Consider the following 20,352-nt stretch of genomic DNA (forward strand, 5'->3'; position numbering starts at 1 on the left):
ATAGATAGGAGTTTTTTGCAAAAACAAAGCAGGTGATTGAACATCAAAAGGTTTCTGCTAATTAAAGAAAAAACAAACATCTAAAGTGACGAATTTAATGCTTTTCCATGTATGGGAAAATGTAAGAGTCTGGGCTCACTGAAATCATTCCTTTGATAGGTCTGGTAACTCTGTAGGGCCAACATCCTGTCTTTTCTCCACCCCGAATCCCCTTAAGGTACACAGTCAAGGGCAGTTGCAGTGGCTAATGGCTTAATGGCTGCAACATCTTTTGTTTGCTAGGGCAGATGACTTTCTTAGTTCACACATCTAAGGTGAGACTTGGCGTTGAAGGCAGCTCAGCCATGCAGAAGCATTCTAGGCCGTAGGAACAGCATTTGCAAAGTCCTCAAGGTAGGAGAGAGCATGGCATCCTTGCAAAACAGAAAAGAAGCCAGTGTGGTTAGACTGCTTAAAAGGGAGGGAGCTGGTGATAGGGCAGGTGTTTGGAGAGGTTGCTAGGAGTCAGATCATAAAGGTGAAATGTTTGATGATTTTGTTGTTGTTTTTAATTAAGAATCATAGGAAGCCTCTGGATAATCTTAAGGAGGATTGGAACAAGGTCTAAGTTACCTGTTTAAAAGATCATCCGGGCCACTGTATGGAGAGTGGACTGTAGAAGGACCAGAGAAAATGGTACTTAACTGGTATTTTAGCTCATAAGTGGACACCTGTGAAAAGGACATTGGCGGGAAGGATACTACAAGCAGAGGGGCCACACAGACAAAAGCACAGAGTCAGGAAATATCCTGGTGTGTTTAGGAACCACAGGTAAATTGACATAATTAGAACATATAGTGCCAAGATGTATACGGGACATTGTAGTTTGTAATAATAGTTCTGTAAAAGTTGGTAGAATAATAGAATGGACGTAGATGGTCCTTGGATTGAGACTCAATTGTATGCAGTCTTTTTTGTTTTTTTTTCCAGATTCTTGGGTATAGTTCACCTCACTGTCTAAATTATAAATTCTTTGAAAGCAGGGAGAGAATCAAATACTTCTTCCTTACCAGCTACATGATTGAAGTTTAAGTTTAATGACATAGCAGTACTTGAAAATTAGAAGATCCAGGGGGTGTGTCATTTGGGGTTAAGAGCATAGACTTTTGTGTCAGAAAGACTGAAGTTTGTATTTTGAATGTCACACGAGCTGTGTGATTTTAGAAGAGTTATTTCATATCTCTTGCCCTCCTATTTTCTTACATGGGAAATGGTGAAATCAATAAATCCTACCTTTTAGGGTTGCTGTGAGGATTGAAATAAATATCTATAATTCTGCAAAGTGCCCAGCAATGTTGTAAACACTTGATAAATGGCAGCAGTTTGTCGTTTGTTTGGAGTAGCCGAGTTTGGCTGTAACAAGGTCTAGGGCTACAGGCAGTGGCTGGAGTCAGGAGGCAGGTCCCCTAGGAAAGCCTGCAGCGAGCTCAGAGGGTGACCTCGCCTCCCACTGCATAAAACAAATGCTTGTCAGTATGATGGCCCACCTCAAAGCAGACAACCTGAAATCTGAAATTCAGGATATTTTAAAACTTGACCTTCCTGATGAAAATGAGGGCTTGGGATCATTTTTTATTCATGCTGCCTAAGTTGCCACTACATTATTGAGAAATTGTTCTAGTGGTTGCATTGGTAGACGTCAGGGGGCTTGGAAAGTGTCATTCATAAGTTCACCAGTGATTTCATTGATTCTGCCTTAACCTCAAAATACAGGTTAAGTAATACTGTTCTTATTTTATAGGTGCTAATGCCAAGCACAGAGAAGAATAGTAATTTCCCTATCACATGTTCTCCATATAAATGGCTAATAAACAGAAGAATTGATCAGTGAAACCATTGGATAAGCCTAATGAAATTTTGAAAAGTTTCATCCAAACCCCCCTTGTAATCTCCTTGACCTTCACCATCACCCTGGGCTTCATTATTTCCATTTATCAGTTTCTCCTCTGTGCTAGAGTGACCTGTAGTTCCGAGGAAAAGAACAATGGACTAGGAATTAGAAGGTCAAGCTTCCAGTCTCACAATGGTGCTATCTTTGGCAAGTTGCTGAATATCTCCAAGCCTCAGTTTCCATACCTTTACAATGCTTCATAGCACTACTAAGAGGAGTCAAGAGAATGGATGTAACATCAGCATGAATAGAGTTGGGTCAAAGAGGGAATGAGAGTGTGTTAGTTAATGAATGAGAAATGTCACAGCTTCTGTGCTTCCCCATCTTCAGCACCTGCTTTGCTTCATAATTTGGTCAGTCCTCTCGGGTCTGCTCTGCTGTATATGCCAGTGACCTTCTCCTGGTGACATTATAGGGGGTGCAGCTCATGCTATGTTTGACCTCACCTGGCACTTCTCTTTTTGTGAGACAGTACATAGCTTTGTGGTTAGGACCCCGATTCTAGACCCAAACATCTGGCTTCTAATATCTGCTCTGCCACTAACTGCTCTGTGACCTTGGATTGTGCCTCAGTTTTCTCATCTAAACATGGAAAGAAGGATGGTATCTTCATGGGGTCAAATGAGAATCAAATAAATTGATGCCTATAATTGGAACAGTGTTGGCACATAGTGTGTGGTAACGATTAGCTATTGTTATTGTTGACAGGCCCTCCTTATGAATGAGATCAGTGTTGCTTCTGTATTAATATTACGCCCGAAACTGGGATCGCTTTAATAATATTTACCTGGTCATTGTGTTGTCAGAGTTTTCCTGAGAAACAGAACCAGTAGGATATATATTTTATATATGTATGTGTTACATATATAAAATATATATGTATATATTACATATATAAAATATTGATGTGATTATTTATTAAGTATGAAGCATTGGCTCACACGATTATGGAGGCTAAGAAGTCCCCTGATCTGCCCTCTGTAAGCAGGGAGGCCAGTGGTGCAATTCCAAATACAAAAAGCCTGAGAACCAGGGGAGCTGATGGTATAAACCCCAGTCCAATGGCAGAAGAAGAAGTGTCATGTCCCAGCTCAGTTGGTGACACAGTGAAAAATGAGTGAATTCCTCCTCCCTTCTCCTTTTGTTCTGTTCGAACCCTCAATGGATTGCAGGATGCCTGCTCACACTGGAGCAGACTGTCACTTTGCTGAGCCCACTGATTCGGATGCTAATAACTTCATCCAGAAACGCCCACACAGACACAACCGGATGCAGTATTTATTTGGACCCTCTGTGGCCAGTCATGTTGACATATAAAATTAACCATCATAGTCATTATACTTTTGTGGCCCTTTATATAGAGAATTGGGTTATTAATTGAATTAGAAACAAAAAAACCTCACGCCCAGGGCCGAATAACCTTGGAGGCATCCTTCTTGCCGTATCTTGTTGGAATTGTTGTAGAAGTCATAGTGGGATAGGTAATGCCGTGGTAGGATTGGGCCTGCATTCTCCCCCATGTGTGTATATGTGTATGTGTACACACACATACACATATGTGTGATGCATATGGTGGTAGAGGTGGTAGAAGTTTGAAGTCCCGGTGTCTGATGTGTGGAGTAGAAGTGGACATGGTAGCATAGCAGTGGAAGTGGAGGTAGTGAATTCTCTATGCCAAGAAATGCACCAAACACAGCATAGTGTATATCATCTGATAACACACAGACACAAAAAAGATAATTAAAAGAAGATACCTGGGGCCAATTATTTGTCCTGGGGCAGAAATGCTGGTACTCAGCCCCACAGCCTGTGTCTCCTTATTCTGCTCAACTTCTTCATTGCTTATTGTTAACCGTTAATATGTACAAAACAGAAGTTGACTAGCTCATAAGAAAAAAAATTCCTTAAAATGTCTCATACATTTTGGTGAACCTGGTATGAATGGATGTTGAGATCCACTTTAGATAAAATGGTTGTCATTTTTAAAAGTCATTTTAAAAGTCTAATCATCAATCATTTGATGCAAAAGTTTTTTTTTTCTTTTTTTCTTTTTACTCTTGTTAAGTAGAGCAAAAAGGGAATTCAGCTACAAGAGTTAGTTCTTTAATTCAAGAATTTCTTAGGGCATAAGCCTTGTAGGAAGAATTGTCTTATAAGAAATATTTATTGGAAATAGGCACGTTCCCAGTTTGAGACCTTGGGTAATTGAGAACTCGAATGGTCTCATCCTTCCTTGTCACCAGGAACCTCTAGCAGGTCACAGGGAGCAACTGCTGGCTAAGCTTCTGCTACTCTTCCTGTTTCCAGCATTGGTGGCCCATTGAAGTAGAAGAAGCTGGATTTTAAACTTAGATCCATATCCCTAATAAAACTCATGCAAAAGTAAGTTAAGAAGTTTTGCTGTTCAAGTTTCAATCTTTCTAGTTAATGCAAGCGCTTTAGACTTTCCAGAATGATCTTGCAGTGAAAATTTCCAACTCACCCTCACGCAATGTGGCACAGTAGACAATGAAAAAGGAACCTTACCTGTCAGGCCTTTCCCACATGTTAACTCAGCTATTCCCCCAGTGACCCCATAAAGAAACGAAGGCTCTGAGAAGCTAACTGCTCAAGACCCCATGGCCGGTGAGAGGTGGTAATGACTCTGGGTATAGTCCCCAACACGTGGTGAACCCTGACAGAGAACAACTAATCCTGTTGTGGATAATTCCGCTGTTCGACCAAGGGACCAGACGTTTGGATGAGCTGTGTGAGCTGATTCCCCAGCATGTACAGTCTGATGCAAGGGCTGATGAATTATTGTCTCCAAAGGAGGGCTGTGGTGCAGGGATAGACAACCGCATAGACGTGGGGTAGGAGTAGACATGGCAGATGGAGACAACCACGAGGCGAGGTCACAAGTCCATGCTGCAACCAGAGACCACACTTGTTCAAAAATCTGTTTAGGAGGTAGATTTCCAGGGGTCCAAACACAATTAGAAAGTATCTACTTTTGTGAATCATCTTTAGCATTTGCCTTGTCTTTAAGGAGCACTTTGTTTTTCCAGGGATGTAAATAATATTAAAGGTAGCATGAAGTTAATGTTTTATTATGTACTATTTAAATTACTAGAGGTTTCCTGTAAGAAAGTCAGACAAGACAGAAACCAATGCTATGCCAGTAATAAAAGGAACTTTTTTCCCAAACTTCAAACCTCAAAACTTCTTTTTGAAAATACTATAATTTTTATAAGATAATCATATTACTAGCACACTTTTTGGTGGAATGATCATATCCCAAGAGCAAATATTTCATTCAATATCCACACTATGCCTTTAAAGTAGATTTTCTTTCTTTCTTTTTTTTTTTTTTTTGTCTTTTTTTTTTTGTCTTTTTTGCTATTTCTTGGGCCGCTCCCGCGGCATATGGAGGTTCCCAGGCTAGGGGTCAAATCGGAGCTGTAGCCGCCAGCCTACGCCAGAGCCACAGCAATGCAGGATCCGAGCCACATCTGCAACCTACACCACAGCTCATGGCAACGCCAGATCTTTAACCCACTGAGCAAGGGCAGGGATCAAACCCGCAACCGCATGATTCCTAGTCGGATTCGTTAACCACTGCGCCACGACGGGAACTCCTAAAGTAGATTTTCATATTACAGTTTTATAGAGTAGGAAACTAGGGCTTGAAGGTATTTATTCAGTACTTTAAAACTAGAAAATAAAAGAGATAGGATTCAAATTCAGATCTGTCTGACCCTAAGCTTCAAGTCTGTCTGTAATTCTGTGTAGCCTCCCAATAATGTCTAAAGTCCTGGAGACAGACTATAGATAGATATTTTAATCTACGTGGAAACAAGGAAATTGAAGCATAGGTATATTTAAATTATAGAGTTATTTCTTCCCAGCAACCCAAGTTCATTATATTGACCCACACAGTATTAAATCAAGATTGATTTCAGATCTGGTTTAAATAGACCAAGAAAAAGATAAAACACTTTCTCAAGTAGCAAAAAGGAAGGTTTACATACATCAGAAATATCTTTCTTTGTGTTTTAACATTAATCCTGGGACTGCCTCTCTATAAAGACAGTTGATCTGAAAGATGACTTGGTTTTTAAACATTTGGTTGAAATTCTTTCTGATCATCTAGGTGAGATATTTATTCATTTCTAACAAAAGTAGTCCAAGAATTTTTTTTAAATGAGAGTTGCAGCGTTTATTTCAGTTTATCTCTCTTTCTTGATTTTGTTTTTGTTTTTTTGGTTTTTGTTTTTCTTTCTTGCCACACAGGCAGTATGTGGAAGTTCTTGGGCCAGGGATTGAACCTATGCCACGCAGCAGCATCCAGAGCCACAATGGTGAAAACACAGGAGTCTCAATCGGCTAGGCCATCAGAGAACTCCCTAGTCCAAGAAATTGATTAGCCATCTCTTTCAATATTTCCACAAATTGTTTCTTATTAATAAAACTGGTTTACCATAGACTGGAGGAGATGGTTAGGCCATTGGAGCATAAATTGCCAGGCATAGTCTATAACTGAAGGAAGTTTCTCTCAGTTACTCGATGTAGGGACAGAGGAACAAGATAGGGGAGAAATTGCTGATGCATTAGCGTTCATAATACTTCCTTTTCACCAAAATGAACTACTCACTTTAGTAAAATTTAATAAAAAAATTTTAATATTTTAAAATATTACAGATATTGTGGGGGAAAAAAATCCTGAAATATCCAAAGTGGTCCTACATAGCTGGGAAAACAATTGGGTAGAAAGTGCTTATGATATAATAATAATTGGAAGAAGAAAAAGGAAAGAGAGAATTTCAACCTTTTCATTGTTGGTAACAATGGAAGAAATAGGGGAAAAAATCAGGAAGAATACCCAAATGCAAGGCGCTCTCTTGTGTGAAGGTGGGCGGACTGCAGTCCACAGTTGGTATGAAGAAGTGATTTGCCATTTGCTATGGATACTGTTGAGGTCCCTTGGTTTCACTTCCAATTCCCATTGCCTTTCCTTCATCCCCAGAGGCAACTCCAGCTATGCAAGTAGGAGTGTATCCATTTGTGTACTTATTCTTCAGCCACAAACTCATATATCCATTAAAGTTACCATATTTTACATTTTTGTATAAATGGCATCTTATTTCATCCTTCTGAACCTTGAAATTTTTTCAAAGCTGTTCTCCCAAAATGGTTGTGTCAATTAATACTTTCACACCAGTATAGAGAGTTTTTGTTTCTCTAGATTCTTGGAAAATGCAATATTGTTTTCACATTTTGAGATTCTTGATAAGTTGATTGAGTGTGAACCAAATTTCATTGTCCTGACCCCATTTCCCTGTTGATTATGAGGTTGCAAATTTACTTTCATAAACTATTCAGTTTTACTCTTCTGTAATGTTTATCATCCTTTTGTCCAATTTTCTATCAATTTATTTGTGTTTTTCCTGTTGAAGGAGTTCCCACGAGAGTTCAAGTACTAACTAAAGTTTATTGCACTTCATTGTATGTGTGATATTTGTTGGAATTTGATCTAGTTAAGAAAGTTTATGTGAAAAGTATTTTTGCATCAATTAAAATAATTTGGATTTTTTCATCTCATATTTTTCAGTGATAGGTTTTCTGATGGTGAGCCACTCTTGAAGTCTTCAAATAAATTTTAGTTGTTCCTGAGTTAATTTTAATATCATTAATTAATTTTTATTATTTAGTGAGTTTAGGCTAAAATTTCTAAAGTAAAATTGGGCTTATCTTATAGTTTGGTCATTTTGTGGTTTTCATATCAAAATTACACTGTTATCTTCAAATGAGTAGGGTGGCTTTTCTCTTTTTCTATCCTTTGAAATGTTGCTAAAACTTGCTCATAAAACTATTTGGCAGAGGAGAAAGAGAAAGGTGGGTTAAGTGTAGAGGTGGGTGTTGTGCTATTGATTTGAGCCCTTTTAATGGTTTATTGGCCTATTGGTCTTTCTAGTTCTTTTTCAATCAATGTTGTAATTTTATTTTCCCTATTAATTTGCCAAACTTCCCTAAATTTTCAAACTTACTGGCAGAGAGCTGATGTCAACATTTTCTTCGGTTTCTGAAAATATATAGAGAAGTCTTTAGTTTTGTCCCTCTTGGTATCTATAATTGACGAGTATGTATGCATAGGCGCACAAGTGTGAACTTCCCTCATTTTCTTGCTTAGTCATGCCCACGTGTGGTCTAATGTTAATACACCTATCCAAGCTTTCTTTTGGTGAGTTTTGTTTTCCACCTCTTTCTCCATTCCTTTATATGGGAGCTTTGGTTTGCCTAGTGGTTTTTAGCAGCATTAGCTATATTTTTAAAATATCCAGTCATATACTCTCTATTTTTAAGGGAGTGTGAGAATCTATGTGAATTTCAGTTTTAATATTGGGCTTTTTGCAAAGATATGACTGCCTGTCAAAAGTTTTAATCTTGATCACTTAACTAAATACTAGCTCTGCACGACTCATCAACCAGCCAGTATTTAAAACACAGGATTATGTATTTAAAATTAATGTGGATCAGATACTATTTCCATGCAGAATGGAAGACAAGTCAGTTTGGAGTGCACACAGCTGCTCAATAATGAAAATAATGCCTATTTTAAATAGAGTATCACATTGTTTTTTCAGTGTGAGAAGCAGCATGGCATAGTTAGAAAAGCCGAGTCTGGAAGCAGAGAAATCATCTTCCAGCCCTGGATCTATCAGTGATTAGCTATTTAGATGTGGGCATATTATTTACCTTTGTGGGATCCTGTTTCCCCAGACGGGGAGCAAGAATGACACAGTGTGTTTCATACATGTTTTAAGAATTAGGGGAACTTAGAATTAGCAAATGCTGGGGAGGGTATGGAGAAAAGGAACCCTCCTGCACTGTTGGGGGGAATGTAAATTAGTAAACCACTATGGAAGACAGAATGGAGGTACCTTAGAAAACTACATAGAACTACCATATGACCCAGCAATCCCACTCCCTTGGATATCTATCTGGACAAAACATTTCTTGAAAAAAGACACAGGCACCCGCAAGTTCATTGCAGCACTATTCACAATAGCCAAGACATGGGAACAACCTAAATGTCCATTGACAGACTATTGGATTAAGAAGATGTGGTATATATACACAATGGAATACTACTAAGCTATAAAAAAGAACAAAATCATGCCATTTGCAGCAACATGGATGGAACTAGAGACTCATACTGAGTGAAGTAAGTCAGAAAGAGAAAGACAAATACCATATGATTTCACTTATATCTGGAATCTAATATAGGGCACAAATGAACCTTTCCACAGAAAAGAAAATCATGGACTTGGAGAACAGACTTGTGGTTGTCAAGGGGGAGGGGGAGGGAGTAGGAGGGACTGGGAATTTGGGGTTAATAGATGCAAACTATAGCCTTTGGAATGGATAAGCAATGGGATCCTGCTGTGTAGCACTGGGAATGATGTCTGGTTACTTGTGGTGGAGCATGATCGTGTGAGACAAAAGAATGTATACAGGTATGTGTGACTGGATCACCTTACTGTGCAGCAGGAAATTGACAGAACACTGTAATCAGCTAGAATGGAAAAAATTAAAACCATTATAAAAGTAAAAACAAAAAACCCCCAAAAACAACAACAACAACAACAACAAAAAAGGTTTTCACCCTCTGGGGGGGAAAAAAAAAGAAGAAGAAGAAGAATCTATGTGAATTTATCGGGATTCTTGATCTATTTGGACTTTTTCTCATTATATTTTGCTTTAAATTTATTGTGAAATTTCCTTTTCCTTTTCTGCCTTCTTGTTTAATATTTAAACTTCCTCATTGACTCTTGTCCTTCTACTGGTTGATAAGTTAAATACTCTATTTCTACTCTTTTCAGTGGTTACAGTTAAATTTTGACATCTATGATTAACTGTGTGATGATACTTACAGTCTCTGGCCTGCCTCTAAATGATACCTGAGAATAATTCCCACAACCCTCCTTTGTGATCTCTTATATTATTATTTAATATTTCAGTTCTATTTTATTCTTAAATTTTTACAAATTAGTCATTTTTACAGTCAATATCTATAATTATCAATAGTTTTATTAATTTCTTTGATCACTGTCATTTCACTTTTTTTTTTTTTTCGCTTTTTAGGGCCGCCCCCACGGTATATGGAGTTTCCCAGGCTAGGAGTCGAATCAGAGCACCAGCCACCACCTATGCCACAGCCATAGCAACACAAGGTCTGAGCTGCATCTGTGACCTACACCGCAGCTCACGGCAACGCTGGATCCTTAACCAACTAAGCAAGGCCAGGGATCAAACCCATAACCTCATGGTTACTAGTTGGATTCATTTCCATTGCGCCACAATGGGAACTCCCTCATTTCTTAGATGATTCCTCATTATTTGTTCAATTTCTTTTGATGTATTTCAGCCAGGATGTGAGCAGTAAGTACATGTACTGGTACTCTGAAAACATCCTTGTTTTTCTCTCACCTTTGAATGATAATTTATCTGAAGAGGATTGTACATTGACCTGTCTTTGCCCAGTGCCTTAAGATACTCACAATCCCCACCATCTGTTGTTGCTAATGAGAAATCCATTGCCAGTCTGGCTGCTTTTCCTTTGTAGATAATCTGTCTTTTTTCTCACACAACTTTTACATTTTTTTTCTTTGACTTATTCTGGTTTATTACAAACTGTAAGCCTGTGGATTTATTATTGAAGCTGCTTCAGTAGAAGGATTTGTTTTGCCTTGCAATATTAACGTCTTAGCTGTTATCATCTGAATATGGACTGCTTTTCATCGTCCTCTTTTTTCCCCCTTTTAGAATCCCTAGTACATAAATGTCAGACTTCCTTATTCTTCCCTCCCTACAGATAGCTCTCTTTTAATGTTTTTCCATGTCTTAATCTCACTATGCTACATGCTAGGTGACTTCCTCAGGTCTAACTAATTCACCAGTTCTCTTTTCTGCTCTGTCTAGTCTCCTTTTCAACTTAAATATTTTTAAATTTCAAGAACTTTATTTCTTAAAATTTTGCCATTTGCAGCAGCATGGATGGACTTGGAGGGGGTAGTAAGTGAAATAAGTCAGATGGAGAAAGACCAGTACTGTATGATATCACCTATATATGGAATCTAAAAAAATACAACAAGCTGGTAAATACAGAAACAGACTTACAGCTATAGAGAACAAACTAGTGGTTACCAGTGGGGAAGTGGGGACAGGGGCAAGATAGGGGCAGGGGATTAAGAAGTACGAATTACTGTGTATAAAAAATAAGCTACAAGGATATATACATTATAACACACAGGGAATGTAGCCAATATTTTATAATAACTATAAATGGAATATAACCTTCAAAATTGTGAATCACTGTGTTGGCATCTGACACATAATATCATACACCACTATACCTCAATTTAAAAAATTAAATTTTAAAAAGAACTATATTTGTGATTTCTATAACTCCTCTCTCCTTTCCCCAAATCTGTGTTTTTTTACACTTTGTTGTTTTGCCTAATGGCTTTTATTCCTCATTTTATTTCTTTGAACACTTAAAACATACTTTTGTGTGTGTGTGTGTATGTGTGTCTTTTTTAGGGCTGCCTCTGGCATATAGAAATTCCCAAGCAAGGGTTCAAATCAGAGCTACCTGCTGGCCTACAACACAGCCACAGCAATGCAGAATCTGAGCTGTGTCTATGACCTACACCACAGATCACTGGCAAAGCCGAATCCTTAGCCCACTGAGCGAGGCCAGGGATGGAATCTGCATCCTCATGGATACTAGCTGCATTCGTTGCTGCTGAGCCACAATGAGAACTCCAAAACACACTTATTTTAATGTCATTTTCATGTCATCCTAATATTTAATTCTCCCATTCTTTAGATATGAGTGCCTGCGGTGGTTTTCTCCTTGTGTGATTTGCAGTTTTTTACTGTATGCTTATTTTGAGTGGGAACCACCTCCTTTGGAAACTGTAGGTGCCAAAGGTTGTGGGAGTATCTTTACAGAATGATTTCAGATTTCCTTTCCAGACCGGCAGCCTGGGGGGTGGGTTGTTCGGATTTCCAGTAGCAGTCCTGGCTTTGTGCCTCAGAAATACACAGATCCTATGCATTTAAAACCCCTGCTTGGTCTCAGTAGACACAGAAAAAGCTTTTGACAAAATCCAACACCCATTTCTGATAAAAACCCTTCTGAAAGTGGGCATAGAAGGAACCTACCTCAACATGATAAAGGTCATATATGACAAACCCACAGCTAACATCATTCTCAATGGTGAAAAGCTGAGAGAATTCCTGCTGAGATCAGGAACAAGACAAGGATGTCTGCTCTCGCCACTACTATTCAACATAGTATTGGAAGTCCTAGCCGCAACAATCAGAGAAGAGAGATAAAAGAATCCAAATTGGAAAGGAAGAAGTAAGACTATCACTATTTGCAGATGACATGATACTATACCTAGAGAATCCTGAAGATTCTACCAGAAAACTGTTAGAGCTCATCCATGAATTTGGCAAAGTTGCAGGATACAAAATTAATACACAGAAATTGACTGCATATCTATATACTACCAATGAAAGATCAGAAAGAGAAATTAGGGAAGCAATCCCATTTACCATTGCATCCAAAAGAATAAAATACCTAGGAGTAAACCTACCTAAAGAGACAAAAGACCTGTACTCTGAAAACTAAGACATTGATGAAAGAAATCAAGACACAAATAGATGGAAAGACATACCATGCTCTTGGATTGGAAGAGTCAATATTATCAAAATGACTATACTACCCAAGACAATCTACAGATTCAATGCAATCCCTATCAAATTACCAAGGACATTTTTCACAGAACTCAAACAAAATATTTTAAAGTTTGTTTGGAAGCACAAAAGACACAGAATAGCCAAAGACATCCTGAAAAAGAAAATTGGAGCTGGAGGCATCAGGATCCCTGACTTCAGACTATACCACAAAGCAACAATCATCAAAACCATATGGTACTGGCACAAAGGCAGAAATATAGATCAGTGGAACCAGGATAGGAAGCCCAGAATTAAACCCACACACCTACAGCCAACTAATTTGTGACAACAGAGGCAAGAATATGCAATGGAGAAAGGACAGCTTGTTCAATAAGTGGTGCTGGGAAAACTGGACAGCCACATGGAAAAGAATGAAATTAGAACACTCCCTAACACCATACACAAAAATAAACTCAAGATGGATTAAAGACCTAGATTTAAGACCAGACACTATAAAATTCATAGAGGAAAACATAGGCCAAACACTCTCTGACATAGAGGACAGCAACATCTTCTCAGATCCACCTCTTAGAGTAATGACAGTAAAAACAAAAATAAACAAATGGGACCTAATTAAACTTAAAAGTTTCTGCACAGCAAAGGAAACCCTAAACAAAATGAAGACAACCCACAGAATGGGAGAAAATCTTTGCAAATGAATCAACTGACAAGGGAAATCTCCAAAATTTATAAACACCTTCTGCAGCTCCATACCAAAAAAACAAACAACCCCATCCAAAAATGGGCAGAAGATCTAAACAGACAGTTCTCCAAAGAAGACATACAGGTGGCCAAAAAACACATGAAAAGATGTGCAACATCACTCATTATTAGAGAAATGCAAATCAAAACCACCATGAGGTACCACCCTACACCAGCCAGAATGGCCATCATCAAAAAATCTACAAACAGTAAGTGCTGGAGAGGGTGTGGAGAAAAAGGAACCCTATTATACAGTTGGTGGGATTGTAAATTGGTGTAACCACTGTGGAAAACAGTATGAAGATTCCTCAGAAAACTAAAAATAGAACTACAGTTTGATCCAGCAATCCCACTCCTGGGCATCTACCCAGAGAAAACCATGACTCACAAAGACGCATGTACTCTGATGTTCACTGCAGCACTAGCCAAGACATGGAAACAACCTAAATGTCCATGGACAGAGGAGTGGATCAAGAAGATGTGGTACATATATACAATAGAATATTACTCAGCCATTAAAAGGAACAAAATACCAGCATTTTTACCAACATGGATGGACCTAGAAATTATCATGCTAAGTGAAGTCAGCCATACAATGAGACACCAACATCAAATGCTTTCACTGACATGTGGAATCTGAAAAAAGGACAGACTGAACTTCTTTGCAGAACAGATGCTGACTCACAGACTTTGAAAAACTTACGGTTTCCAGAGGAGACAGTTTGGTGGGGGTGGGGGATGCGCTGGGGGTATGGGATGGAAATCCTATAAAATTTATTAGTGATGATCATTGTACAACTATAAATGTAATAAGTTCATTGAGTCATAAAAAAAACTGAAAATAAAAATAAAAATAAAACCCCTACTTGGGGCTGGGATTTTAGAGTCTCTGCCTTCTCACAGGCGACTCTTTTCATTCCAGCAGCCCATGTCAGATGGCAAGCCTCCCTGCTCATTCCCTGGGAAGGGGTGCGGTTCTTTTCCAGAATTAGTTTTATAGATGGGAGGGCATTTTGTGACCCTGGACCTTATACCCATCACTCAGGGCCAGCTCCCCATGCAAATGAAGCCTGTGACTCATACCAAGTGACATTAAATCTCCAGCCACCCAGTCCTGGGATCTTTATTTGATCCTAATTTCCCGTAGCATCCTTTGGCTGCAGTTCTCATTGACATCTTTCATTGTGGGTTTCCTCTCTCTGTCTGGCACCTGGGGAGTTTTACCTTATTGATTTCTAGGTGAGTTATGGGTTCTTGGTAGAATTCTTTGCATTGCTCTACATCAGCTAGAATCCCTGTGTATTTCAAGTAGGGGTGGTGTGCCTCCCATATCTGTTTAGGTCACCATGTGGGCCAGACAGACTTATTATTACTTCTCAACTGAGGACAAAAATAGCCTGAGTTTGAAAATATGTTCTAAAAAATGTTTCGCTTTAAGTAACCTTTTTTCTCCACACTTCTCAGTGCTGAATTTGAAGAACCACATAATTACGAGACAACAATTTCCTGTCTGAGACACTCTACCGACTCCATTAACCTGTGCACCGCAAAAGAAATTGCTGATTGTAAGTCTGCTAAGCCAATTAATATAGTGACCCCATATGGAATAAAAATGTGTCCAAAGTGGTATTTTCCCCCTCGCCAATTCTAAGTTTCCAAATTCGCAGCCATGCTGCTTTACTCTCATTTCCTTTTTTCCCCCCTTGCCTGATCTTTTAAAATATAAATAAACCCAGTTAAGCATCAGTGCTACCTCACAGTTCCTATGTTAGTTTCTCTCTTCCCTCTTCTGTTTTCTCCTTCACCAGTCTACTTAGATGTTTTACCTTCTGTGGATATGTGGAAGGGAAAATCAGGATATGGCGATCCCTTTTTCTTCCTTCTCCTCCTGTGGAAACTTCATCTCTCTTCTTGTGGTGTCTATCTTGAGTCTCTTGGTAACTCCCTGAATGGAGAGGGCGATAACAGACTGCGAGCATTAGGTCCTTGTATTTAACCTTAATAAGAAGCAGAGGATTCATTTAATGAATCTGACCACTGGCTCAGAGCAAAATCTTCCAGCCTCAGGTATTGCTGACAAAGCTCAGACCTTCCTGTGAAAAAAGAGACCCTCTCAGGGAAGAAGATGAAGTAGGGACTCATAGCATTTCTACCCGTTTGTATATCTTTGTTCTGTCTATAAAATCAGCCAGTTCTCTACAAAAGGCGTAAGTATTAGTGCTGGAATAAACACGAGTATTGATGGAGCCCAGACTGTGGGCCATGGTTCTGTGTTAGGTCCTCTGTGTATATCCTTGCTGATGTAGCAGTTGTATTCACTGCTTTTAGAGACAGAAAACTGAAGATCCGAGAGATTGAGTTGCATAAGGTCGCACAAGTCATATGTGGTAGGGCTGTAATGGGCAGCGGGCTTAGACTGTCTCTAAGATCTATGCTCTTTCCACAGTTTTATCCTCTTCTCATTCAAGGACATTTGCCTTTCCTGCAAGGAGAGTTAGAGAGAGAGCATCTTGTGCAACCTCTCTATTGTGCAGAAAAGAAGCCCAGAGCTCTGGGTGAGGAAATCATTTGCCTTGGAATACAGAGTTAGGAAGTTCACAGGGTAAGAGTTAGAACCTGCTGAAATTTTTCTCACCTCTCCCAGGAAATAAGGGATTGAGGAACGACTGGAAAAAACTCTCCTAGACTGGGAAAACTCTAGGTTCTCCCATTTGGCTTATAAAATACTAGCCATAAGAAGTGGAACTCCTGTCCCCATCAACCCAGAAAGCAATGCTTCTCCATATTTGGGGTGTCCAGGCTCACCTTAAGAGCTCAGCTTCTCAGATTCTGATGTTCACATGCATTACCTAGGGATCTTGTGAAAATGCTGATTCTGGTTCAGTAGCTCTGGGTGGGGGCTGAACGTCTGCATTTCCAACAAGTTCCCTTGTGACCCTAAAGCTGCTGGTCCACAAACCACCTTTGAGTAGAAAGGCTGTGGGCCCCATTTGGACACCTTCCAACTGCATGCCTCTCTACAAAACTAATATCACAGGACCAGGGGGATGCTGTAGTCAGAGCCTGTACCTTCTTTCTCAGGACCACATGAGACCCCCAGAATGCCCTCCCACAGGTGGCTCCCTCAGACCTGGTTTGGGTCTCTCCCCTACATCCTTCCTCTTTGGGACAAGAAGGGCTGTTTATGGGGGTCAAGGGAAGATGAGGTTGACATACACAAGGCCCCTTGTGTGTAGGGTGAAGCTGAAGGTAGAGAATGGAAAGAAAGCTGCACAAGAGGCCTGCATTTGTTCTCTCCAGGCCACAAATGTTCAAGGTGGGCTTGTCAGGGGCATCATTTGAGGTTCCCAAAGAAGGAACCACTAACCCGGGCCTCTCTTCAGTCTTTCACTGAGGAATTCTTTATGTCCCTTAGTGCTTCTAAGGAGGCAAGTGTTTATGACTGAAAAGAGAAAGGGCTCAGAAAATAAGCCACAGATGCAACTGAGAGGTACCTGAGCATAGGGTAATAGGAAAGGGCTAGGATGGGAGGTACCTGAGCATAGGGCAATAGGAAAGAGGTAGGATGGGAAGTCCCTGAACATAGGGCAATAGGAAAGTGCTAGGGTGGGAGAATGGTAGTGGTGGTGAGGGCTTCCCCTGCCAGGAGGGCATCCTGGGGGGATAGGAAGAGGTCTTCCAGGGCTAAAGCAGCCAGGGAACTGCAGCCTGGGATCAAAAGGGTTCTGTACATCCCCCACTCTTTTCCCTGCCCCTCTCTGAAGAGCCAAGATGCAGTTATCCTGTAGGAAAAGGAAAGGAAGGAAGCGGGCTACTGTACTCCCACCTGTCCCTGTTCACTTGACCCTTCCTCATGGCTCATCCTCTTTACACCACTTACTGGTTAATGATACATGAAACTCTGTTTATTCATCTACAAAATGGGTAAAACATCTCCTTTGAGGAATTGTCCTGTGGACACATTTAAAGTCAAGTGAATTCTGCTCTGGGAAGATAGAACAGATGTGTTTTTCCTTGCACCCCTGATAAGTACAACTGAAACCCTTGGATATTATATATTTAAAGCAATCATACACATATATATCAGTACTTTAAATATTATATATTTATTTAAATATATATATAAAGTACCTATATATAACATTTAAAGCACATATATTTAAAGCACATATATAGTATATTTAAATATTATACAATATTTAAATAAACTCTGCTCCTGCTTTAATATTATTAATAATACACTTACTACTAATAATAAATTATTGAATTAATAATTTAAATATCAAATATAAATATATTTAAAGCATATATATACACATATGATTCATATATGTGTATATATACGCTTTATGTAACATTTAAAATTTATATATATAAATACATATACACATATATACATATTTATGTACATTTTTATATACAAATGTAAGAAAACTCAAAGACTCTGAAGAGGTAGGAAGAAGGTAGACCAGCCAGGGACCTTGGGACCCAAGGGAGGATAGATGGTGAGTTGTCTGGATTTTCTTCTTGCTTCATATACCTGAGCCTTGGAGCTGAAGAAGCTGGCAACCCAGAAACATCAATGGGCACAGACAAAACAGCTCCAATAGAAGCCTGCTTTTTCAAGCCAAAGGGCCAGGAAAAGGGAAGCCTAGAAAGACAGAAGGCCTGTAGACAACAACTATTCTACCCGAGCCAAAATCACAGAAAATAACTGCTTTCTCCCACCACCATTGAGCACTGAACGAGGAGCGTAGATTCCCACCTTCATTAGGCTGTGTTGATGCACTCCAGCCCCTCTGCTGAGGCGGTTTCAGAGAAGGCCAGGTAGGGAACTGGGTCTTTCAAACCTGCCAGGGTAACAAAACACCTACAGTGAAGGCCAGTGAAGGCCACACAGGGAGCATGGATTCCAGCCCCTGCCCAGCAATAACAGGGTGCCCCTTCCCCGCCCTGCTGGATAGCGTCAGAGAAGACTTTGAGGAGAGTCGGAACTTGCACAACCACTCAGGAGTAAGGCAGCCACCACTGTGTGGTTTCTGCAGAAGCCGTCTTGGAAGCAGTAGGAGTACTCCTCCCCAGCCCAGCCAGGGTGTCATCAGCAGAAGCGGAGTGGGGAGCTGGTGCTCCCAGCCCTGCCCTGCAGTGATGAGAGCCCTTCCCTTACTTGGCTTTAAGGAGGCCAAGAAGTAGGGACCCAGACTTCTACCCCCACCTGTCAAGAAAAAGGCAGTCCTTCCCACTTCTGCTGAAACAGAAGGTTTAAATAGGATCCAGAGGCTTATAGCATGATACTGCAAATGTCCAGGTTTCACTAGAAAACCACTCATCACCCCAAGAGCCAGGAAAATCTCAACTTGAATGACAAGAGATGATTGATAGATGCCAACATCGGGATGACTGAAGTGTTAGAATTTTCTGACAAAGACTTTAAAGCCTCTATTATAAAAAATGCTTCAAGGAGCAATGATGAACTTGGTTAAAACAAATTGAGAAAAAAAATCTTACCAAAGAAATAGAAATAGCCTTTTGGACTGTGCTTCCTAGGATCACAGATTGTCCTAAAGGGTCCTGGAGACTTCAGCCAGAGATAACTTCAGCCAGAGAAGTTCTGTCTCTGCTCCTACAGTATTGTGTTTAAATGAGTGACTCCATGTAGTTCCCGCTGTGGCTCAGTGGGTTATGAACCTGACTAGGACCCATGAGGATGCAGGTTCCATCTCTGGCCTTGCTCAGTGGGTTAAGGATCTGGTGTTGCCGTGAGCTGTGGTGTAGGTCACAAATGTGGCTCGGATCTGGCATTGCTGTGGCTGTGGTGTAGGCTGGCAGCTGCAGCTCTGATTCAACCCCTAGCCTGGGAACTTCCATATGCCATGGGTATAGCCATAAAAAGGAAAGGAAAAAAAAGTGAGTGACTCCATGGCTAAAAGAAAGTTTGGAAAGCCATTTCCTAACTGAGTGGCCCTGGGCATGTGACTTCATGTCTCTGGGGGTCTGTTCCTCATTTGAAAATCGGAATATGAGAAGTGATTATCATGAAAAGAAAGTTAGCCATTTTTCTTATTGTTTTTATAATATTAGTAATAACTGTCTCACTTCCAGGTGGAAAAGAGGTGAAGGGACTTTTCCCAAGTCACACAGGGAGTGAGGACATGGAGAAAGAGCTGAGGGCCTGGATGACATGCCCATGTTGTGACACTAGCCATTGGAGGGTTGCTGATATTTGTCCTTCGTCTCCCAGCAGGTGCACAGCTCTTCAGTGGAAAGGGTTATGTAAACTGCCTGTGGAAAGCGAGCGAGGGCTCTAATGCTTTGGGTTACATCCTCCTATTATAATTCCTGGTCTTTTCCTGTCCCCCTGGGGTATGGTCTTTTGTACTTTATATTCCTATCTTGCGGACACATTTTGATGGCAGAACTTGCCATTGAGGAACCTCCACTTTGCTAAAATACAGTATCAAGTTATGAATACATTATTAATTGTGTGCATGTTACCCTTGTTTACTCTTAGCAAGTCAGTCTTCTCTGAGCTTTGATGGTTTCTAAGACAGAATAATAATATCTGCCTCCCCACCAGGTGGTAGATAGAAGCAAAGAGATCATGATTTGTTAATTCTTTCAAAACACAGAGGGTTTGGTGGAGACTTGGAGGAGGGAGAGAGAAGGAGATTATCATTTTGAAAATTGGGAAATCCATGCGTGGGTCAGTTTTGTAAACGAAAGCTTCAGGACTCTAGCAGCAAGAAGGAAAGGAACAGGAGAAGTCCCATGTATTATGCATGTGTATTCATTACCAGTAGGGGGAAACTTTTACAATTTTTAAGCAAAGAAAAATTGGCAGTTTTATCCAAAAACATGACACTTTCTGCTAGGTATACATTTCTTTCATCATTTCCTCTGATTTCCCCCATTGACTCTAGAAGGCAGGTACC

The 20,352-nt window shown here is 40.0% G+C and overlaps 1 protein-coding gene and 1 long non-coding RNA gene across 10 annotated transcripts in view; both read left to right on the forward strand.

Annotated features, from left to right (window-relative positions):
* Nucleotides 1-20,352, forward strand: part of FYB2 (FYN binding protein 2) — a 115,184-nt gene that overhangs the window by 55,809 nt on the left and 39,023 nt on the right. For all 9 annotated transcript variants that reach the window (XR_014808204.1, XR_014808206.1, XR_014808207.1 and 6 more), the window contains exon 5: nucleotides 14,885-14,985. Coding sequence is in view for 3 of the 9 variants with exons in the window: in XM_021096578.2 (XP_020952237.2) it covers nucleotides 14,885-14,985 (101 nt within the window). In the remaining 6 variants the exon portion in view is untranslated. The remainder of the gene's footprint in view (nucleotides 1-14,884; nucleotides 14,986-20,352) is intronic.
* LOC146402944 (uncharacterized) lies at nucleotides 1,961-13,444 on the forward strand. The gene is made up of 2 exons (XR_014808211.1): nucleotides 1,961-5,250; nucleotides 5,554-13,444. It is a non-coding gene; the product is annotated as an uncharacterized LOC146402944 (long non-coding RNA).

The sequence above is a fragment of the Sus scrofa genome, chromosome 6 (assembly GCF_054392235.1).
Source record: "Sus scrofa isolate SSC_HxYL_T2T_F1_AM1 chromosome 6, Sscrofa_HxYL_maternal_Yorkshire_Landrace_v2.0, whole genome shotgun sequence".
In the NCBI taxonomy this organism is placed as follows: domain Eukaryota; kingdom Metazoa; phylum Chordata; class Mammalia; order Artiodactyla; family Suidae; genus Sus; species Sus scrofa.